The following is a 23,946-nucleotide window of genomic DNA, read 5'->3' on the forward strand; positions in this document are numbered from 1 at the left end:
TCAGTTGCCGGACAAGCACGGAGAACTCTCCCACCTGTCTGCCTCACTCAGTTCAACTGTCCTTCACGCCATCTCCTCAGATGTCTTCTCTCTTTACTGCCTTGCAGTAATTTCAGCAAAAGTAACTTGTTCAACTTTTATTAGCTCCAGCTCCAACTTGAAGTACATGAAGAAAGTCAGCACAGTGTTTTAGTGGTGTAATTGCAGAGCAACACATACACAGCAATGCACAAGGTATAAACGCACACAACAGCATAGGCCACTTGTGAAGGTGACGCTGAACACGTAGAAGAAGTGTAAATCTTGCTTAACACAGCATGGAAGTGAAAGCAGTGCTCTTTTTATTTAATGTGAAATATTTTGTCCCTAAAATCATTGAATGATCCTGATCTCAATATTGATCAAAAATAATAGTGATTATCATTTTGGCAATAATTGTGCAGCCCTGAAAAAAAAAAAGTTAAAATGATGAATTACTCAACATCTGGATTTATGTAAATTGAGGGTAGATGATGAATAATAAATCACTACTCTGCAGTTGAGGGCAAGACCAAAATAAATACACTTCCTGTTTCCTCTGTCGCTTGACCTCTTCTTCCTCTGCTTCCTGCTCTCCCCTGCAGATGTGCATGGACTCAGAGAAGCACATGATCTACACGTTTGGAGGTCGGATCCTGACATGTAACGGCAGCGTGGAGGACAGTCGGACGTCAGAGCCTCAGTTCAGTGGCCTGTATGCCTACCACTGCCAGGCCGGAACGTGGAGCCTCCTGCGGGAAGATTCCTGCAATGCCGGGCCAGAGGACGTTCAGTCCCGCATTGGACACTGCATGCTCTTCCACACTGTGAGTCCAGACAGCTTACCTGGATCCAGATTTCATTCCCTTTGTTTTAACTTATCATTATGTAAGTTGCACAATATAATGACTATAGAATAATGACACCATCCTAGTTTGTGGTTTCCTATAAGCCTCACTTTCACTATGCAATTTTTGCTACCAGGCAGTGTGAAAAGGCTCAGTTCACACCCGAAGTGTGTCTGCCACTGCACAACCAAAACAGAAAGAGGACAGTGTTTGTGTCTTTCCTGGTAGCAGAAATGGTGTTAGGTGAAACTACCAGAGTAACTATGGAAACTCCTTAACAAAATAAAAAGAGCCCCTCTTGCAAAGAAGGCAAAGTAGTAAAGCGTAACCTCAGATGGGCTTTGACACAATTGAGAGGGTCATGGTCAGATAGGGGTAGAAATTCAGCTCTAGACTTATCCTTTTTACAGTCCACCAGCCCACCAGGGCTTATCCTGGTACTCCCTATGGCCAGTCTGACTCTGGACACTGTGATCGTGACAGTTAATTATCATTTTTAGTTTTCTCCATCTTTGTGTCTTTGTTTACTCTAACTCACTCTCCTCCTTCTCTCTACAGAGAAACCGCTGTCTGTATGTCTTTGGAGGTCAGAGGTCAAAGACGTATCTCAATGATTTCTTTAGCTACGATGTGGATGGAGACCACGTGGAGATCATATCTGATGGCACCAAGAAGGACTCTGGCATGGGTAAGATGTCAAACCTCTCCAAACCGACTAATTTGAAAAAAAAAAAAAAAAAAAGATGATGTTGGTCTTTTATGAAACATCACAGTGGAACATTGTGATTGTGACATTGTGATTTTTCGAGAAAAAGTAACTCTGGGAGTGCGTGTGCATGTCCTAGAGTCAAGTGACAAAGGTACAGGAACAGTTTGGACGTCAGCAGCCAATCAAATTACTTCCATTCCTTCCTCTGCTGAAGTAATTCTTTCTTTGGTTTAATATTAAATGAGTATCAATCTGAAACGTAGGATTCACAACTCAGTTTTGTTGTTTTTGTATAAGTTGTGGGATTAGTCCTTAGAATAATATGAAGATAAAACCAACCAATTCTGCCTTAACGAGGATAATAATATTCTGTTTTGATGTTATTAATTAAGGTTGTGGTTTACTACATTGTATTGAGATATTTGTTTTCTCCACTCTATTTACAAACTTGAGGGAAGAATATTAGACATGCAATTCATTATAATGTAGTCCAGAACAACAACACCACTAACTATGACCTCAGTAAGAAAGATGTAGATGAATAAACTCTCTCACCGACTTCTGTCTGTGCAGTGTGTTTGATGTGTGCTACAGGTGTAGTTAAACAGTGCATCTATCTATTTGATGGTGCCTTTTCATCCCACTTAAGTTTGCATATCTGCAGGATGTGAACTTTTTTCTGTTTCTTTTCGAGCCAAATTTTTTTTTCTTGTAAATTTCTTACATAAATTGGAATCAGCTGATTGTCCAGACACATAAAATGGACAGAAATACACCTAACATCACTTCAGGAATTAATTTGCTCATAAGTGGTATACATAGTGTTATAAAAACGCATAAACGTCTCATATGAACACATAAACACTCCTTTTTCATTTTCATTTTTTCGACACCATCACTTGAACAGTTTTTGGGTCAAGTAGCCTAATGTGTGTTGTTTAATTTAAACCTGTGGCTCCATCTAACAAAATAAACAACTTGTCTGTGATCATGGCAGACATCTCTATTGCAGCATTCAGAAGCTAATGGGCTCTGTGTTTGTTGGCTTCTCTGCCTCCATCAAAGGGGATGTGGCAGATTGTCTGCTTAAAAAGCTCTGGCAGCAGTCAGACACTTCCTGTCCTGACAGACAGATTGACTGAAATCTCTGCAGCTCTGCCTCAAACGCAGTATAAGTAGAGCTCTGTCAGCGTGCCTCTCACCTGCCAGAGCCAGACAGGAGGAGCGAATGGACGTAGTGAAAATATGGGAGAGAGGAAGAGAAAAATTCAAATGCGTGTGTGAGTGAAACGGAACAAGAAAGAACAAAATGTGTTTTGGCAGGAAGGAAGTAACAAGCCCATACAGTTCTCTTTTCTCTCTGTCTCATAATCAGTGTCACACATTGATGTGTGCTGTGGCTGAGGCCAAACTCAGCACTGAAGCAGCAGTATCTCATCATCTTAGTCTTCATGGGCTGACATCTGCAGCTAGGTCCTCTGTCTGTCACTCTGTCTGCTGTCTGTTGCTCTGTCACTCTGTTTGCCCTCAACTGCTTTGTCTGCTGTGGTTCAGTTTGTCATTCTTGCTGTCTGTTGCTCTGCCTTCTGTCTGTCACTCGGTCTGTTACTCTGCCTGCCATCTGTCTGTCATTCTTACTGCTCTGCTTTCTGTCGCTCTGTCTAATGCTTTGTCTGTTGCTGTGTAGCTCTGCCTACTGTCAGTTGCTCAGGCTGCTAAGTTTTGCCATGTCTTTAGCTCTGCCTGCTGTGTCTGTCTCTCTGTCTGTCTGTCTGCTTGCTGTCTGTCTCTCTGTCTGCTGAATATTGTCGGTTGCTTTGTCTGTCACTCTGCCTGCTGTCTGTTAGTGATTACTTTCCTGCAGTGCTGAGACTTACAATTAATGTCGTCATAAAAACTGTGGTGCCAGCTGATAGACATGAGGGTACACATGCTTTTTTTGTTACAGTATTCAAAAGGATATTAACAAAAATAGAAAATAATACATTTGATTTGGCAGTAATTTTACTGCCATTGTACTGTCTGAGTTGTTGTTATGTTAGCAACAAGTCACAAAATCAGTTAATGGGGGAAAATAAAATGGATGTTTATTCTGATGCAGCTTTGCAAACCTAAGCTGTGCTGCCATGTTCTTTTTAGAGAGAAGAAGCTTTCTCCTGGCAGCCCCTCCAAACAAGCCATACATGTTCAGTCTTTTTCTGTACTGTCATGAACATTAACATTTAACATGCTACCTGAGGCCTGTAGAGTCTGACATGTAGCTCTTGGGATTTTTGTAATCTCTGTGCATGGTCTGACCTTGTCTGAATTTGTCAGGGCAACTCTTGAATGTTTTCCACTTGTGAATAATCTTTCTCACTGCAGAATGATGGACTTCAGATTGTTTGGAAATGGCCTTATAACCCTTTCCTGATTGATGGACAGCAACAGTTGCTTCTCTAAGATCACTGCTGATGTCTTTCCTCCTCATTGTGTTAGCATGCACCTGAATGCACCAAGATCAATTAATCAAGGGCATTTGATCAGCAGCGCCTGGCTACTACTTACCCTCTTAATTCCTGTTGAAGCAGTAAGGATGTACTCCATTTTTCACACACTGCTTCTGCATTGTGGCCTCGTTTTTGTTAAATAAGTAATGACACAATGTAATATGTCATGTGTTGTTGTTCATCTGAAGTTATATTTACCTAAATTTGTGTTTATGTCCCTATACGTAAAACCATAGAATTCAAAGAAGTTGTACTTTCTTTTTCACATGACGCATTCCACATGTATGCTGGCAGCAGTGAAACAGTTGACCACAGCAGCTCTAATGCTGAGTCAGTTGAGTGCTGAGCTGCCTGCAGCTTATCATGAATTTCATGCTTGTTGTGCTTCTTCCACTGTGCGTGCTGTTCATGGAAGAAAGTTCCATCTTCAGTGTGACTGCTGAAAATGGACTCATTGTTGAACACGGTGGTGCTGCGCTAAGCCATTGCTACAGTATATACTGGAGTTAAGATGGAGCTACATTCAATGAGGTTTCTCATGAACAGAACTATGGCTGAGCACAGCTATCTGGCCTGTCAGTTAGATTTCACATTACATACACACTTTTAACTGTATTGAAACACAATAATTTACAATATTTGATTTCACTAAACATACATTTATAAGGATCAAACAGATCATATTGTAGTTTGAGTGCTCACATATACTGTTACATTTTATCATTTCATGGAGGCTTTCACTTTTAACTGTTGACCTGCACAGGGATTTGAACCCCCACCCTTGCAGTCTGGTGCCTTGCTCTTCCCACAGCAGGTCACAGGCCTGCTGTAATCACAGAACAGTGTGTGTCTGCATTTCCCCATTTGCATGCTGTTCACTCTCTGCTGGGCCTCGTTGCCATGGCGGCATGTTGCTTTGTCATCTAGTAGTTTTTTTTTTGGTTTTTTTGGCAGCGTCTAATAGCGCTGCCTGCTGCTTTACTTTTTCTTTTCAGTTCAGTGAGAAGGAAGTTTCATTATCAATTGAGTTTGTTCAAACTGATCTTTTTTTTCCCCTCTATGCTAATAAGAACTACTTCTATCACAGCTCCACGTCTGACCTGTCGGAGGAGTTAATGTTTTTATTTCCCAATTGACCTCCCTGATGAGTTTCTTCTTTTTTTTTTTTCGCCCTCCACAGTGCCAATGACGGGCTTTACCCAGAGAGCCACCATCGATCCCGAGCTCAATGAGATCCACGTGCTGTCAGGCCTCAGCAAAGACAAGGACAAACGGGAGGAGAACGTCCGCAACTCCTTCTGGATCTATGACATCGCCCGCAACAACTGGTAGGGGACGAAATGACGAATGAAATCCTAGCACACATTTTGTGCAGCGGGGAGGTTTCTGTGATCACCACCGCAGCAATGAGTAAAGAGTTGCACACACACACATTTGCAGGAAGCACTTTCACACACAACAGCTCTTTCTAGCCAAGAGCGCAACCACAACAGATAGCGGAGAGCATGTACGAAAACAACACACTCACTCTCACTTGTCAACATTTTTATACAAATCTCAACAGTTGCAGAGCACCTTCTGACCTCTATGCGTGCAGCTGGTCAACTCACTGCATTTTCCCAGTGTGCATGTGAATGTGTGTGCGCATGTATCCTCCTTGATGCTAGGTGTGTGTGTGTGTGTGTGTGTTTGTGTGGTTTTGTCCGTGTGTGTGCGCGCAGGTGCGTGTGTTTGAGCATAACAGTTTGTTAAAATTTTTTTCTTTGAAGGCATCAGTAGGGTTTTTTTTTTTTTTTTTTTTTTGGTCAACTGTAAATTTACTTCCTTCTTTTTTCTTATGTGTGTGCGTGCATGTGTGTGTTCCTGCTCAGGTCATGTGTGTATAAGAACGATCAGGCAGTAAAAGAAAACCCGAGTAAGGCTCTGCAGGAGGAGGAGCCGTGTCCACGCTTCGCACACCAGCTGGTGTATGATGAGATGCACAAGGTAACACACACAGCTCACACTCAAACACCCACTTATTTAGCAAACCATCGCACAGATTTCATAACAAAAACTCAAATAGTGACACTCCAAAACACTTTTTTGAAGGCAAACTCGATCTTAACTTTCTCAGATTTTTTTTTTTTATTCACGCTGCGGCTGTAACATGCCTCGTCAATCAGCTGTTCCTTCATGCACTTGGCTTCTCTGACATGAGCATCTCCTTCTCTTTCTGATATTGTTCAAAAGATGGAGGCACTTCAGTCAGACTTACTGCTCCTCACAAAGCAAGGACAAGAGCCATGACTCAAAATTATGGAAGAAAATTAGAGATCTTAAGATGAGTAGTATAGTAGTAGTATTAGCAGAAGGTTGCAGTTTTGTTCAATTTTTGCAGTATTTTCTCCAAAAATGAACAAATTAGAAGAGTGCTTGTAAATTTGACTTTTCATTTTGTACGCAACATAATCTATTTCAAACCAGCATTATTCAGCTAAAGTCAAACAAACCACACTTGAACAATAACAAGTAGTTTTTCAAATTGTTTTCCTGGGGTGCCCAGAGACCTGAATGGTTATGGCGCGTCCCACATGGGCCTCAGTGCTCTGAGCAGCAAGTCCCTGGTTCGACTCCCGGTCCTTGCTGCATGTCACGCCCCTACTCTCTCTCCCCATTTCCTGTCTCTCCTCTCACTGTCCTATCAAAGTGCATAGTTTATGCTTCACTCAGCATAAAAACTGGACTCTGTAAGTATGGATAGTTATCATTAGGACTTTCAACTTGAGCAAATAAGAAAAGAAAGAAAGAAAATGAGCAGGGGATGAACGAAAGGTGATAATGGATAACAAAAACAAAAAAGAACAAGAGGACACTGTGGTCAGAAATGCATGAATAAATGTGTAAGGTGTAATGTAAGAAAGTCTGCAGTTTTGTAGAGGCCTAATTGTCCTCATTCACTGCTCTGTCTCCCTGGAGTAAAACACTCCTCCAGAGTCTTTGGTGTTCAGGATCCAATAATGCTTCCCTAGTGGGAGCATTGTAAGGAGGCTGTGACCAGGATGCTGTCTGTATTTGGTCCTGTATCTCATGCCTTTGTTGTCAGTGAGAGAACTCCCGCTGGTCTTGTCTGCTGACCTCACCACTCTGGGCAGTGCCTTGTGGTCTTGGGCTGTTGTGCTGCTGAGCAAGGCAGTGATGCCCCCTGTCAGAGGGCTCCCCATAGCTGCAGTATGAAAGAGCCTCTGCACCCACAAACCTACCCAGGCTTCGTAGGTGATGCAGTCTGACATGCCTTTGTCACCAAGCTGTGGAAGTGCAAAGTCCAGGAGAAATCCTCTTTGAGGTGGACCTGGAGCTATTTGAACCTGCTCACCCTGTCCACTGGAACTCCACTCTGCCTCCTCCCACAACCAGGGGAGAGGTTGTTGCCATACACCAAACAGTCAGCTTCTCCACCCCTTCCAAGTTAGCCCTCTCATGATTGTTGGAGATCAGGCCAACCACCTCTGTGTCGTTGGCAAACTCCACTGGCATGTTTGAGCTGAACATGGCTGTGCAGTCAGTGGTGTAGAGGGAGTAGAGCTGAGGGGTTCCATTGCTGAGGGGCTGTGATGGAAATCTTGTGAGCTGATGAATGAAGTTCGGAAGACTTTGATGTTGTAAGCAGAAGTATTTATCGGAGCTTGGCCAAGGAGGAAAAAGATGAACAAAACAAGCTGACACTGTGAAATGCCACTCCAGTTCAGAGGGATTCCTTCCTGGTCTCCACGTTTAACCCTGTAACTACATCATACTTAATGCATGTGTAGATAAGATTATTCTTCATGGAATCACATAACGTTCATACATCTGTGAAGATTCTATCCTTAAGCATTAAATCACATTCTAACTTGTATAATTCCTCAGTTCCTCTGTAAGTAACTAACTGTGAGACATGGAGACACAGGCTATCTACATTATCATATCCTGCACTACGTGTGCACGGTTTGCACTACAGCCTTGGTGTCTGTGGTGTCTAGTGAATGACAGAGAGTGACCTATGGAGAACCATGTCTTAATACTACTCAGAGACCCAAAGACCTAATGAATAATAAGGACAAACACCTAAACTGGAAGCAGAAGAGTGTGAACGACGTGTGTTTTCCCATCCAGACCACCTGTGCATGTGTTTGGAAGTCCAGGACCCACCAAGCCTGACCCTCTACCCACAGCCTGCATATGAAGCATTTAAGGAATATTGAAGTGTAGCATCTACCAGCTGTCACTGAATATGCCTACATAGTGAGGGAGAGTTGAGTGTTTTGAATGAATAACCCAAAGTTTAGCTGTATGCTATTTGTTTAATGTAGCTCTTTATTTTAGTGTGTAAGTTTGGGTGTGTGTTTTTGATGTTTACCTCAGTGTTCACCTTGCTGTTGTTAGGTTTACTGAGGAGTAGGATATTTGAACAGTGTGTATTTCCTGTGTGTTTCCAGGTGCATTACCTGTTTGGTGGAAACCCAGGGAAGTCTTGTTCTCCCAAGATGCGTCTGGACGACTTCTGGTCTCTCAAACTGTGTCGGCCCTCTAAGGAGTACCTGCTCCGTCACTGCAGATACCTCATCAGGAAATACAGGTCTGCTGCTTTTTTTAACTCCCAACAGCCACTACCAATGCACACGTGATCTCATATACTGTTGTCAGCGCTAGTACTGTAGTAGTGGTCAAGCTCATGCCATTATTAAGAGAACCAGGTTGAGCTTTGGGGAAAAGTAAAGAATGAATTAGATAGTTTTATGTATGTGTTGGACAAAATTCATCTCAGTATATCCATAATGTTTTCATTTTATTTACCATTTGGTGTCACTAGATGTTGATCGACATTTGTAAACTGCAATGACAACTGTAGAGGAGTTGATGTTTATTTCAGATGGAAATATTTCATGCCATGAAAGACCTTTGACCTGGTTATAGAATGTCATGGAAAGGCTGTGGAATCCTCCAGGTCATGATGAGAAACCAGACAACTGACCTGAAATGTGTTTGCTTTGGGTCCATTGCCATCTAGTGGTTAAATCCTGTAACTACAGCCCCACTTTGTGTATTTGATGTTTACCATTGGTGTGTTCTGCTTGGTCAGGTTTGAAGAGAAAGCCCAGTCAGAGCCACTGAGTGCATTGAAGTACCTTCAGAATGATCTGTCACTCACTGTGGACCACACAGATCCCGATGAGACCAAAGAGGTATGGAATTATCTTTAGCTTTTAATATTGTATGCATTATGGGTGTCTTTTCTTTTCTGTTTCAGTTTAGTTTCAGTTTGTTTTCAGTGTGGATGTAGTTTTAAACAAGTATCATACGCTAAATGAATGGCAAAGGTAGAGGTAGAGAAGATAAACAAGGTATTCTGCCCTGGTTTGTATGCAGAGCATTAGAGAGGCCACTGCAGCAGGAGCCCCAACTGCCCAGGCTGTTTGTTTGTTCAGCTCTGTAGAATGTCAGAGTGACTCAGATGTTTGTGTTTGTGCTTCAGTTTCAGCTCCTGCCCTCAGCTCTCTTCAAGTCCAGCTCTGACTTCATCCCTTTGGGTAAAAACCTGACTGATGTCCATATTAAACACCACATGTACTGTATGTCCACATAGGAGCAAGAATTACAATCATCTCTCCCAGTCTGTCTGCTCATTTTCACTTAGAAATATTTCTTTAGCTTTAGATAAATAATAATTAATAATTTAATAATAATTGATAAATTCATAATTAATAATTTCCCAAGTATACAAGTTACTTCTGTCAGATGATGTATACTAAAAGTATAATAAAATTAAATAAATAAAGTAATGCCTAAGGTTTAGACTGGCAGTGTATCAAAGCCAAACTGTGTACAGTAATTGAAAATTTATAGTTGAAAAATAATCCATTTATATGATTTTTTTTTTTTTTACATGGCCATAGACAAAAAATGTTTCACTGATCCTAAACAGCAACAGTAAACTTCATTTTCTGGATGAATATCTACATACATGTCAGACTGTGTGTATACATATATAAACAGTTCCCACCAATAGTGCAGGGGGTTGTGGGAGTACAAGAGTGCTGGAATCTGGAATAAATAGTAAATGGGTAATATAATAAGTTACTTTATATAGATACAGTAGATTTCACTTTTCATAAAAACAAACAAAACACTTATTTATATTGCTGAGCTTAGAATATTGAGATATATATCTTTATAATGTTATAAGGTCTTAACCTTAAAGTGCCTTGGGATAATGCATGTTATGATTGGGTGCTATACACTGATCAGCCACAACATCACAACAGTAAAACCAGCTCTATAGAGCTCTAGATTACACTGGAAATGGCTAGTAAACTGTTACTTTACTTAAGCTTCAAAGGGGAAAACTGATTTAAGGTATTAAACTCAAAAAATCTTGAAAAATCACAAAACGTTTTATGCTTGGCTGAGGTGAAAAAGTTGGTGTATCGATAAAAGCAAAATACTACTGAGTGCAAGTCCAAGAATAGCGGCAGACAGAAGCAGTATCTTTGTGGAGAGATGAAGGGACTAAAACCTTCCTCATCATCACATAGAAGCAAACAGCAATGTCCCATTTCCATTATGTTGCTTTGACTGGAGCTCTCCACCACTACACTTCTCTTCATGTTGTTAAAATGCATCCTGACAACACTGATTTTAACTTGTTTCCTGTTTCCTCTTTCCTCTGTCAGGTTTCTCAGATGTAGACCAGACGTACGCTCAGCGGACACAGCTCTTCGACACACTCGTCAACTTCTTCCCAGACAGTATGACTCCGCCCAAGGGCAACCTGGTAGACCTCATCACCCTCTAGCCCCTGCCGCCTCTAACGCGCGCACCCTTCCCTCCCCACCCCATCACTTCACCCATTGGACTGACTGAACACCACCCGTGCATCTGATGGGACGGAGGAGACAGAGACCAGTTATTTTTCTATTCCTGAATCCGGTTGGTGAGAGTACACTTCACCTGGAGCAGCTCTGCCTCCATCACACACTGACCTGCTGCTGTCACAGGCTGCGCCACCCGATGGTGACAGCCATAAACACACATGCACCAACATCACCATATTTGCATATGAGCTAAATTCCACATCAGCCTGAAGCGAGTGTGTGTGTGTGTGTGTGTGTGTGTGTGTGTGCGTGCATGTTTTTCCCCTTATATCCCTTCCATTTTTTTTCTTGCTGATGAAGAATCCTTGAATCACACAAAGCCCCTCTTAACTCTGCCAAACATCACTTGTGTTTTTCATTTTGATTTTATTTCTCTTCCCAGAAAAGTTTAGGCCAAAAAAAGAGAATTTGCACACATTTGTTTACAGTCTTTTTTCAGTGTAATCTCCTTCCTTTTGAAGTGTTTAGTTTTGTGCTTTGTACCCACGCAAATCTCCACACAGCCAATCACAGGCGTCCATCGGCATTTTGAGGCAAAACAGTTGATGAAATGACGTCCGTTCGGGCCAGTTAAAGCGAAAGCTCAAGTTCACTGGTATTTCATTTATTTCAAGACAGCATCGTGTGACCATGAAACAGGAGGTCATTTCACTCTCAGCCACAGACTCTCCTGTTTATTTAGTAAATTTTAAGCATCTCTTAAGCCACGTCTAGTGTCAGCTTTCATTTTGATGATTTGGTCAGCTTGGTTTTCGCTAATATATGCCCCCATTTATGACAGAGATGGTCGTTCAGGTGCAAGAAGAAGTCAACATTTTTTATTAGTATTGTAGGAATAATAGAGGACTGATTCTATGAGATAAAGTTTAATATATATCTAAATTTACATTTATATTGGTTTCGGTTGTTATCCATGTAAAATTTCTGTCCTCGGTCATTCATGGGCTGAATCTTAATTCTAAGTGGTTAAATGATGTACAGATAATGTAAATATACATATAGGATTTTTTTCAAAGATTCTTGGATTGAACAGATTTCTGTGCTGGATCATGCTCTTCATTGTCCCTTTTTATCACAGAGTCAGGGTCCAAGTACACTACCTTTCTGGCTCTACATGTAATACTCATTACTTATTGGGAGGAATTGAAATTAACTGGTGTGAGTGTGTGAATCAGCTGCTGGTACCAGTCATCCAGTTTGACAGCTCGAGTGGGAAAAGGTGTTTTAGGTCTTCTTGGTGTGTTGACAGGATCTTCCTTCAGTTTGATAAAGAAGTGGGTGAAATTTTTCCTTATTCTCCATTAAATTCCAAATGTCTGTCTGAATAGTTTAGTGAACTAGGCAGCTGGATGAGTAGAACCAGTCTTTGCCTTCGAGTCATCCATTACAATCATGGAACATACAACTTGTTGCTTATTATCCCACCTATACCGTGGCCACTTGCTAACAACATGCCATGTATTGGAGTTCAAAAGACAAGATGTTTTTGTTGTAAAACTAATATTTTATCTCACTTTTCAGTTTTAAATAATCTGAAATATAGGGCACTGACTAACTATTATTTTTATTTTTTTTCTCAATGAAGTGACAAGTTGTTTGGACAACAAAATGCCTGTCACAGTTTCCCAGAGCAAATTAACATCTTCAAATGTTTTGTTTTGTCCAATCAACAGTCCAGAGCCCAAATATATTCTGTTTGCAGTGATATAAAATAGAAAACAAAAGAAAATGTGTAAACTAGCCAAATTTGTATTGTTTTTGCTGAAAAGTAATTTAAAGGATTTGCATATTATCAAAAAAGTTGCCTATTAATTTTCTTTCGATCAACATATTGATTAATTAACTGAGTGTTAATTATGTAGTCCCTGTACCCCAGAATTATGTTTGTGTAACTCACAGCTCTTTTCCCCCTTGTACCATTCACTCCCTGATTTGAACATCCAGATTCACACAAATATCAAACATGTTCGAATTTGTGTGATTCTCCCTTAACAGCTGTTTATCTATAATCATTTTATTGATTACATAAATAACCCTTTATCCAAGTTATTTCGCTAAGTCTCACTGGTGAGAGTTAATTACTGGCACAGTCATTTAAAATGAAGAAAACAAAACAAAAAGCAACAGCAACAAAAAAAGACACGAGTCACAGGTGTCCAGTTATACTGTCCAGTGTCTAAAGGTTTACCCACACCTTCCAGAGCCAATCTCAGTGGCCATAGTTTAAGTTCAGAGCCAGTTACTTGATTCATTCAGTGCAAGTCTAGAGGACATGTGCTGGTTGTAGCTGACACAGACGCTTTCCACACACCTGGCTGCCTGTTCAGTCTGTCTCACTGACAAACACTGAGCGCTCTCCATGTTAGTGAATCATTGTTAATTTGCTCTTCTGCCCTTGCCTTCCTTGGTAGGAACAGAAATCCCTGAGATGGGTGGGTTTTGTGGCTTCATTCAAAGGCTTATTTATTATTTTAGATAATGAAGCCAGGATATTCCCATAGAGAAGGTGTGAAACTGATTGTCTGGTAAATGAAGAATGAAATTTCTCCAGTGAGATGCCAAGCACTGGGCGTGACATCACCAAAAAGCATGTTGTTTAGGTAAGGACGTGAGTTAAGGCAAGCTTTCTGTGTATCAGTGATCAGGGTTAGCTTGAGTTTACCAGCTGGCAGGTGAGTTAATGTCAGGTGCTGCCTCCATTAGGAGGTCAAAGGTCAGGCTCCGTGACAGGAGAGAAGCCCTGACAGATGCATGGAAAGTAGTGCTGACCAGTTGCAAGCGTTAAGTTGAACTGGAGAATTTAACCTGTTAACCTGCTGTCACCAAATCATGCTTGGATTTTTGGTTCCTTATTGGTGCTTACTGGTGCTCACCCACCTTTCAGTTTTTCTAGTTTGTCGTCTTCTGTCACTCTCAGTCAGACACTAATTCAGTGTTTTCATTGGTCAGGTGAAAGCAACAAATGATTGTCTCCCAGTCTCAGCAACTTACACTACACAACCAGTCATCCCTGGCACATCTGCCACGACTGTTACTAACCTGTGTGTGATGTACAGGATCAGTGCTGTTTCTGTGTGGGAGCCTGAGGAACACAGATCACAGATCAAAAAAAACATGAAGTCACATTAAGCACAGGGCAAGACACTACTTTGTCTTGAGGCTTTCATCTGTAATGAGGTGAAAGTCCTAATGTAGGATTTAGGATCAAACATGAACTAGTTGACTTCTATGAATTCCACTCAGGTGGCATTTTATAGGTAATGATGTACACCTAATGCACTTATTTTGAAATGTAAAGATCATACTGGTGTTTTGCAGGTTTAAGCCCACAGCACCCACTATCACCAGTTTGTGTGTCTTGTGTTTACATTCTGTCCAAGTCACAGATCGAAGAATCTGTTTCTCTGAAAGATAAATCCCTGTTGGTCTTGTTTAACAACACTTTGCAGCTGTCTTGAACGCAGTTTTTTTTGAGAAGTTGTAACTTTATTTGCCTGAACCCAGTAGGCAGAAATGACGACACATGCACAAGAAAAAATTAACATGACTACTATGTATGAAAATAATAGATGGTAACAATGTGTACAAATATAAAACACAATAATACATATTTTGGCCGTTGTCATGTGGTATAAATGAAGCATTCTTGTCTAGAAGATAATGTTTTGAAATATTTATTTATCCAGATGGTCAGTTAATTTTTCGGGATTCTTGAAATTCTTTGAAAAACCTGTGCTTTTCAAAGCTTGTTACTGATTTATTTTTCAGAAAATTCAGTGTTCACCTCAGTGATTTGAATATAATGATAATACATGAAAGGCACAAACTGGAGCGAGGCAAATACTAAAACAAATATTAACACATTAGCACTGGAAGGAAAGGCATGACAGGCATGAAACTGAAAACAGTAGAGACATACTCTACACTGTGATGGCTTACCTGCAGTATGTCACGAGTAACAATACATTTGTTATATGGTGCTGAAGTGAACTGAAACCAGTTGATCTGTGGAGGGTAGGGGAAGAACTACTGCATGCTTTGGACAATAGATGGAGGAAAAGATTAGTATTCTTGCCACCACTCATGTCTCTATGCTGAGCGTGAAGCTCGATCTGTTAACACGATGGAGTCAGTCTCTGCTGGCAATGACTATAACCCCCCACCCCCACCCCATCGCCTTCCAATAGTGACTAACTGTAGCGTCTAGACTGGCCTGAAGAAGTAGCGCTGCTCAGAGTGCATATTCTATACTCTTGTATTATAAACGCAATGATGGCTAAAGCTCTTGGCAAGCGAGCATCATCACCACCCACTCCCACCAAGAAACCATGATCAGTGACAGAGGATATGTACAAATAGTTTGATTCTTTACATTGAATGCACTCGATGTGGAATATTTTCCCACAACTAAGAACTTTCCATTAAGTGAACCGTGGTAGAGAATGATGTTTACTGTGACTGTGGGTGCTCTGCTGTACCCATCATCACTGTAAATACTGTTGCTGGTGTGTTGACACTGGAGATGAGCGGTTTCCCCTCATTTCAATTTGAGCTTCGGGGCTTGTTTGTTTGTGTTCAGACAGTTTAGCATCAGAGGGGACCGACAGAAGCGACATGCTACTCAGAGAAACAGCCTTTAATCCCCTGAATTCATCAGTGGAGGAAAATAAAACCTGTAATAATTTACTACAGTGGAGATGTGGAGTGGCTTGATAGTATTCTGATTGTTTGGATGGCATGTGTGTTACATGTCTGTTTGTGTATGTTTTTCCCATGATTTTTCTACCCTTATACGAACTAATATGGAAACAAATAACAACAGCAACAAAGGACGCTTGTATCTTTAAAAATGAAAAGGTATGTGAGGGGTCATTGATGGTATTTGGACATTTAGGGCTCATTTATTTCAGTTTTGTGCCAGAAAAAAAAAAAAAAAACAGTGTTTAAAAAGACTAATTGAAAGCACCTTTGTAGAAGACGCAATGCCAAATACTTTTCTTTTTGCTATTTAAGGGTAAAACTCCTCAACACAACAAAGTTTGCTGTATGGATTTTTATTTTGTATTTATTTCTCTTTTGATTTTCCATCTTGCCCTCCTCTCCACCCATGGGTGGGACTCAGGAGTTCTAAGGCTGGTACTCTCAGATCAGTGAGCACTACTCTGTGGATACAGTGAATGTGTAGAAAGCCTTGTAGTATTGCATTGTATGTAATGTATATAATGAATAAAGACTGTATTTTGTTCAGGTTTTCTTAACTGCTGCCTCAGTGGTGTTTCTGTCCCCTAGGTAGTGTACATTCACAAAGTATTCGGACCTCTTCACCTTTTCACATTTTGTTATGTTGCAGCCTCGTGTCAGAAACAGGATTTGTGTTGAGGCACAGATGTGGGGAAGGCTACAGAAGTTTGGAACCACCAGGACTCTTTGTAGAGCTGGCTGCCTGGCCAAACTAAGTCCTGTGTGAAGATGGGACAAACTTCCAGAGGGACAACCATCACTGCAACAATGGCAGAGTGGCCTGATGGAAGACTCCTCAGAAAGGTCTGTGAAAAACAAGATTCTTTGGTCCAGTGATACTTAGAATGAACTGGCTTCAGTGTTAAGCATTGTGTGTGGAGGAAACCAGTCACCATGTTTGGAATCGGTTGTTCCTCTGTGAGGTTCTCCCGTCTCCACACAGGATCTTTGGGTTCTTGGTCACCCCTGTTTTTTCAAGACCCTTCTACCCTGACTGTTCAAGAGTCCTGGTTGTTCCAAACTTATTGCATTTATGGAGGCCATCGTGCTCCTGGGAACCTTCAATGCAGCAGAATTTTTTTTGTAGCCTTCCCCAGATCTGTGCGTCGACACAAAGTGTCTCTGGTTTACCTTTTGCTCTGATATGCATTGTCAGCTGTGAGACCTTATATAGACAGGTGTTTGCCTTACATGGAGATTGATGAGGGGAAAAAAGCTATTTTTTAAATTAGACTAAATACTTTCCGCATGCATTGTATAGATATTACTGACAACTGTACCAAACAACAAAACTGCAGAACCAAAGTGGAAAAACGCTTCCTTTATTTGTAAATCTGGATATGACCGCCAAGGCCATTGAGAGTTTACAGTTTCCAGTGTGTCAGACCCCTGCTGTTTGCCTGCAGCAGCAAACAAATCATAAATACATCAAATACTGGTAATGTACTTTGGTGAAAATGGCACCACTATAATAGAAGTGAAAAAATACACACAAAATAGAAACAACAACAAAAGTTGAATTGGAGTGCCCGAGGTGATTGACTTGAATATAGTTTGAAGTGGAAGTGAATATATATTAACTTCTTACTTGGTTTAAAGGGAAGAACATAATTAAACTGCACAAAACAAGAATTCAAAAATGAGAGTTTTTTTTTTTTTTTTTTTTTTTTTTTTTTTAAGTGTTGAGATGAGGGTATTAATGCCAGATCAGACATCTTAAAACATCTGATGACTCAACCCTTCCTGTATCAGCAACAGTGGAAAAAATGTACACATTATTTACAGTGTTTGAATCAGACATGCGCCATGGTTTTGGAACAGTGTCTGATTTGACCAGTATCAGCTTTAAAAAGTATTTCTTGTTACCAGTGATTAGCTGACTGTAATGTTTCTTTTCAAGAAGACTGTACAGTAAAGAAAGTCTCAACCTGCTTTGCACCTCGACTCTCATAAAAACACATCATTATCATTCGGTGTAGGTAAAGGACAATTCCACAATATTACAATGAGTGTTATTTTAGTGGTTTTGGCATCACTCCTATCAGCTGTAATTATATTATACAGTCCAACAGGGCAGGAGACGAGCAGTCTGACAGGTTTTGTACAGTTTACAGACTGGGGGGTCTGAGTTGCAATTTGCAGCACGACACTTTAAAGTGACACTGTAATTTTTTTTTGAACAGCAGCCACTCTGGCCACAAATGGTTCTCACAGGATAATTCATCTTTTCACTTCATTTCCCAAGATTCTCTCAGTTCAGTTGCTTTACAGACATTGTCGCTGCATGGTCTGACTGAGTGGGAATGAAGAGAATGAAGAAAGCTGAAGGTAAGTGGTACAGAACAACACACATCCGCTGTTTACTTCTGTTTTTGTTCTGTTTCTAGAACATGTTACAACATAGTTTAACAGCACCAAAAACAGTATGGAAGCAATATCTATCTGAAGTTTGAGTAGCCATTGTAAGTTAGTGGGCAAAGGTGTGTTTTATTTATGAATTCAACTTTTAATTTGTGAAAGGAAAACTATTATTTCATGACGTTTCCATTTGCAATCTTTGTGTAAGCAGCACTAACAAATTTCTTGTGTGAAAGAGGCCTCTGGTTTAACTTTGACCTGCTGTACTAACCATAGGTGAACCCGTACAGTTTTCCTGCACTGAGGGATTGTTGTCGACATTTCAGATGAGCTCAGAAAGTGAGCTGCATAATGTCCATCATCTGGATAAACTGTTGGTTTTTTTAGTCTCTGATCTTCTGACTGCTAGCGTTTCTTGCCCACTGGACTTTGCTGCAGCGATGTCAGCAGTTGAATACAGCTTATCAGAACTGATGGTGATGACAGCTGAAACTACAGAGCTTTGTAAAAACACCCAAAATGTAGTAAACCAGAATTATCCTTTAAGTTTTTTAAAAGATGTGATATTATTTTCTGATCAGAGAAGGTGAAGGTTACTAAAACATTCTTAAAGAATACTGAGCTAGATGACAGAAGTAAAGACTTGGCTGCAACTAACAATTACTTTGATTATTGATAGCTGTCAGTTACTTTATCAATTCATTGTTTCGTTTATAATGAAGTAAAACTTCACAATATTCAAAACTGTCTTTGTCCAATACTTAATGATGTGCGGCTGAATATGACACACAACCGAGAAAACCAGCAAATAATCACATTTGACCTGTGAAGTTTTGCCTAAAAATTATGAAGCAATTATCAAACTGTTGGAGGACCAATTGATTAATCAATTAACTTTTTTTTTTTTTGGCTCTAAACTAACCGCTTTTTCATGATTTCTTGATGCTGCGTTATTATTTTGTGATCACACGAACACAACTTTAACTGTTATCAAGACAAACTATATGTGTGAGCTGTCCCTTCTGGCTTTCCATACACCCTAGATTCAATGTGTGGAATTTTGGATTAACACCCTTCATTTGTCTTATTTCTATTGACCCATCTGTCTTCAGCAGTGTCTCTGTGGGCAAGCTGTGTCTTTTAGTTAGTGCTCAGTTGTACCAGTGCAGCTCTTCCAGCCACTGGCAGTGTCCTCACACACACACACACACACACACACACACACACACACACACACACACACACACACACACACACACACACACACACACACACACACACACACACACACACCACACACACACACACACACACACACACACACACACACACACACACACACACACACACACACACACACACACACACACACTAGTGGAAAATCACCAGGATGCTTTGAAGTATCCTGAGGTCTTCTACCTAAGTTAGTTACTCTGGAACTGCCAAGGCAGCTGACGTTACTGTTACTTCTCTGTTCATCTTCTCGCGCCTCTGAAGCCAAAAGATCAGTTTGCGCCGGCTCTTCCCCACATGCAGAAGCTAATATAAAAATACTGTACATACAGGTGCTTGGGTTCAAATCAGCTCGTTTTGTTAGAACAGTAGAAGCGAAGGCACAAAACTACTGCATAGGCACAGTTGTACCTATTCAATTTAGTGGGTTTCAAACATTACATTTTCAAGGCCATTGTGTCAGATTTTGTTGGTTTTTCATCCTCACAGTGTTTGATTTTTGATTTCATACCAAGATGCAGGCTGGCACAGATCAAGAAGTTTTTTGACAAGTTTGGGTTGGAACCAGCCAGGTCCTGTTGTTGTCTCCTTTTCTTCCTTTATCCCCTGGTCGTGTCTTACAGGTGGGTGTCCTCTTCGTCGGGTATGTCCTCCTTCAGCAGGTTGTCGAAGGGAACAATCCAGCTGTCGTTGAACTCGTTGTTCAGCGCCAACTTCTTCTCCTGCATCTCCGGCTGCACCTCCATCACCTCCAGTGTGGGGTTGTCGTGGTAACCGTTCTCCACCGTGTGCAGCTCCTCTGTAAGGTGTTGCTGCAGAGATGAAGGGGACAAAGTGTGTATTGATATAATAATAACTAAACCAGTTTTAGAGTTTTAACCAGGATTTGCTGAAAATGAAACGCTGCAGTGAGAGGATATGACTTGAGAGACTCGACAATATTTCAAATTGCATTAACGTCAGTTATGGAGAGGATATTGTTTTTGTTTACTTGTGTAATTTCAAGAGAACATTCAAATGCACTAAATGCGCTGCTTTCTGAAAGTAAGTAGTATGTTTTAAGTAATGTGTTTAATCTTAATCAAATCTTTAAAAAACTAGACTGGATCCTCTTTTGTCTGGAATGGTGTGCCTTCTTGGCCAGGTCTTCCTCAAAAAAGAGACTGTATTCTCAAGGGACTTCCTGGTTAAATAAAAATAAAAAAGAAATCTCCATGTCTGTGGCCTGATATGCAAACATCATGAAAGTTACTACAGACCTTCACCCCTTAGTTCGCACTTTTAAAACCTATTTTTTCCTCTTGCAAAGTTTCAAGACTTACCAGTCTTTTCATTTTAGTTTTAATTTTCACCCATTGTGACAATAATACTCAGTATGTGTAACATGCCTGTATATGCTGCAATATTAAGGCAGCAATGTCACTTAGATTCAAGTCAGTCTTGACTGATGATGTCTTTATGATCTATTGTTCCAACTTTTATACAGATGATGGGTCAAAATTATTCCTGTGTTTCCACAGGCAAGGATTTAGAGTGTGTAACTCAATGTACACCATATGATAATGGCAGTAGTTTTCATGCTGACATGCTCAGTGTGATAATGATAACATAAGTAAACCATGTTCACCATCTGAGTTTAGCATGTTACCATCTATTACTAATATCTGCTAATTAGATATGTGCTCGTTAACCAAAGTATTGGACGAGTTCAGATGTTGACCTGATGGTGGTGCTATAGGAAAAGGGAAGGGGGTCGCTAAAGTGCGGAACACCTACGATTAGATAAGTGAAAATGACCAGCTTAAGGATTTATCTTGGACCTGGACCAGCTGACTAACCCACACTGCCATCCATGGAGTTACGCCACAAGCATCGAAAGAAATGTGAATAACAGATGAACCAACCAGTGGATGGTAGAGGGGAAACACTTCATGGTCACAGGTCAAAGAAAAAAAGAACTGCAAAGAATCTGACAGTGTTCTCTGCCACTGTGCACCGACCTGGTTCTCGTTGTACGGCTTGCGATGGTGGGAGGCGCACACAGCGAGGATGACGATCATGATGAGCAGAGCTCCACAGGAGGCCAGGATGGCTATCAGGGTTTTATTATCTGCTTTCTTCTAGTGGGAAACACAACAATGACTTCCTTTCACATTGTCCTGCTGCACCTTTTAAACTACACAGGAGTTCACATGTGCTGAACATGACAGCCATATATCAGCCCTTACCTTGGAGATTTCTTCATAATACTGTGTTGCAAGGTTGGTTCTCACTGTAAGAGAAATTAGAGTTTATTTGTTTAAATAAAGTTTTCAAAAACATTATTTAAACTGCCGAATATGATTTTAAGAAAAGGGAGGAGGGTGCTACCTTTGCCGTTTATCTCCACATTCTCAAACTGTACTTTGCCGTTGTGGCTGTTCCACGTCAGGGTGCAGTTTCCATCTTGCATATTCATCATCAGCCGCTTGCACACCTCCACAAGCTCTTTGTCTTCCTGTCTCTGAAGGTAAAATAATCACATAATCTTGAAAATCTATGCACGTGATAAATCCACCAACGCAATATCACACATTTCTCACTTTTCTGCAAATAATTCATGAGCTTTACTGTACTGTACTGTCAGGAAAGTCAGAGGAGACCGCTGAGGTCATATCTTCATGTGCTATGACGTGCAGATTATTTCTGATGTATAATGGACGGCGCAGCTGCGTAGGTACTCAGAGAAATAGAGGGTGTGTCTATGAAAGAGGTGTGGGAACAAAGGAAACTAGTGAAAAGCAGGAAGGGTTCCCACTAAGACACTTTTTCCACTCAGTGACTGGAATTTATATAATAGCAGACTTCACTGCTTCCTGTCCTGCTGCTGGACACAGTCTGGACTGCTCCACCCACAGCCCCTACCTGTGGTGGGAGGTACTCGTATTTTGTTTCCAATTGTTGTTGACTGTAATTTGCATTTTTGTCACAGCCGAGTATACAGAAGTTGATTTTTAACACATACGACGAGGTGATAAAAGTGATGCACAATGCTTTCATATTCCTTTCAATCCTGCACACGAATATAAACAATTAGCTGTTATTAAATCTTAAAATATCAAACTGGTAAATTCAGATTTTTTTCTTTTTCTTTTTTACAACCTGTTTCTGTGTTTTTGCAGGTTATTGACACATTTAAATGGATAGTCTGGGTGACAACATTCACCTTTATTTCACTTCCAAACTAAAATTATTGCCTTGAAGTTATGTCTTCGCCAACTGGTGTAGTTGCTGTAAAATAGTGTGGGAATTCTTGATTTATGGCCAAAAACTTGTTTTGTGACCGCTGACCAGATACTGAGATATCAGGTTCACAAGAATGGAATGGACCAAGTATCTGATCACTAAAACATAATGTCTCCCACCACAGCTGTCGGTGGCATAACAAGACAGATAAACTGTAGATTTATTTTCAGCAGCAGATGAATCCATATGTGGTGCTCTGGAGAGTATTTGGAGCAGCAACACGGTGTGTGTAGGACAAAATAAACTACCCTGTGTGTTCACAGTAATGAAGGAACAGGTCACACACACAGCTGTATTAGTCTACATGTCTTATTATCGTTCTCCCTCCTTCAGTAAACTGTAGGAAGCTTTGAGAATAAATGTCAGTGAAGAAAAGAGCGGGCCCCCTCCATGGACAGGACAAAAGCAGACCTTCAGACCTTCACCTTGATGAAGGTCTGAGCAGAAACTGTCTTTGTCGTCACATGAATTGTTTATGTGAATATTAACTGAGACAGGTTTAGACATAAATCAAAATCTTACCTCATGTCTGCTGTTTAGAGAATACTGCAGAAAAAAAATCAGAGAAAATAAGTGTGTCAGTTAAAAGCATCACTGGAGTCATGTAAAATCATCACATCACTCGTCATTTCTTCAGTACGTTCATGTAAAGTAAATGCAAGCAAGCACCCTGGTTCGGTTTGCTCCTCTTTGAGCGTCTTACCTGCAGCGTCTTCACCTGAGGCTCCGTCGTGGTGGTGGCAGTGGTGGTGGCGGCGGCGGCGGCGGCGGTGGTGGTGGTGGTGGTGGCGGCGGCGGCGGTGGAGAAGATGGTGGAGGTGGTGGTTTGCAGGGACGTGGTTCCAGTTAGGCTCTCGGCAGTGGGAGATCCTGTTTTGGTCTGGGTGGGGGGGTTACTGACAGCTCCTGGGTTCCCAGTTGGTTCTGGGGTTCTTGATGCCGTCTGCTCGTTTCTGGTTACTGTCACGGTTGTTCTCTCTGTATTGTCTACCAGAAACAACACAACAACAGTAAACAGATGCAGTCACCTCTGAGTCAGATACTAACAGCTGCATCACCTTTGTAGGCCCCTGTAGGAGCAGAACAATGACAATTTTTTGATCTTTAGCTTTGGGTTTAAGCACATTCAACTTGAAACAAAATAATGGATACTACAATATAAACTACAGTGGCTTAGAGTTGGCTGATGAGTTTAGAGTTGCCATTTAGATTCATTTGGAGTTGTCTCCACCCTGCAGAGAGGTGACCATGAATAGGAAGAATAATGAGGCTCCAGAAGCTAAAGTCTATCAGAGAAATAGCAACAGTAGTCAGTTTGCCAAAATCAACAGATGGATTCTAGAAAATGTCAAAACAAGATGAGTGGAAGAACA

The 23,946-nt window shown here is 40.9% G+C and overlaps 2 protein-coding genes across 2 annotated transcripts in view; one reads left to right on the forward strand and one right to left on the reverse strand.

Moving 5' to 3' along the window:
* The window catches only part of mkln1 (muskelin 1, intracellular mediator containing kelch motifs), a 30,520-nt gene extending 14,305 nt beyond the window's left edge, over positions 1 to 16,215 (forward strand). Inside the window, 8 exon segments of the mRNA XM_018697075.2 lie at positions 624 to 845; positions 1,425 to 1,554; positions 5,245 to 5,392; positions 5,936 to 6,050; positions 8,522 to 8,661; positions 9,166 to 9,268; positions 9,559 to 9,613; positions 10,757 to 16,215. Of these exon segments, the coding sequence (XP_018552591.1) occupies positions 624 to 845; positions 1,425 to 1,554; positions 5,245 to 5,392; positions 5,936 to 6,050; positions 8,522 to 8,661; positions 9,166 to 9,268; positions 9,559 to 9,613; positions 10,757 to 10,878 (1,035 nt within the window). The 3' untranslated portion in view covers positions 10,879 to 16,215.
* A 788-nt stretch (positions 16,216 to 17,003) lies between these two features.
* On the reverse strand, positions 17,004 to 23,583 carry podxl (podocalyxin-like). Its single transcript, XM_018697076.2, has 6 exons — positions 23,277 to 23,583; positions 23,096 to 23,119; positions 21,659 to 21,791; positions 21,517 to 21,560; positions 21,289 to 21,408; positions 17,004 to 20,100 (listed from the first exon to the last, which is right to left on the reverse strand). The coding sequence occupies exons 3-6, from the start codon at positions 21,747 to 21,749 to the stop codon at positions 19,906 to 19,908; spliced, it is 450 nt and encodes a 149-aa protein (XP_018552592.2). The 5' UTR covers positions 21,750 to 21,791; positions 23,096 to 23,119; positions 23,277 to 23,583; the 3' UTR covers positions 17,004 to 19,905.
* Positions 23,584 to 23,946: the final 363 nt, after the last annotated feature.

The sequence above is a fragment of the Lates calcarifer genome, linkage group LG18, assembly GCF_001640805.2.
Source record: "Lates calcarifer isolate ASB-BC8 linkage group LG18, TLL_Latcal_v3, whole genome shotgun sequence".
Classification (NCBI taxonomy): domain Eukaryota; kingdom Metazoa; phylum Chordata; class Actinopteri; family Centropomidae; genus Lates; species Lates calcarifer.

Bases quoted from the DNA above. Each gene is read 5' to 3' on its own strand.
- podxl (XM_018697076.2), bottom strand. From the start codon at position 21,749: ATGATGAATATGCAAGATGGAAACTGCACCCTGACGTGGAACAGCCAC. The intron at 21,561-21,658 runs GTAGCACCCTCC...TTTCTCTTACAG, and splicing joins TGTGGAGATAAACGGCAAAG to TGAGAACCAACCTTGCAACA. The intron at 21,409-21,516 runs GTAAGGGCTGAT...GTTTCCCACTAG, and splicing joins ATTATGAAGAAATCTCCAAG to AAGAAAGCAGATAATAAAAC.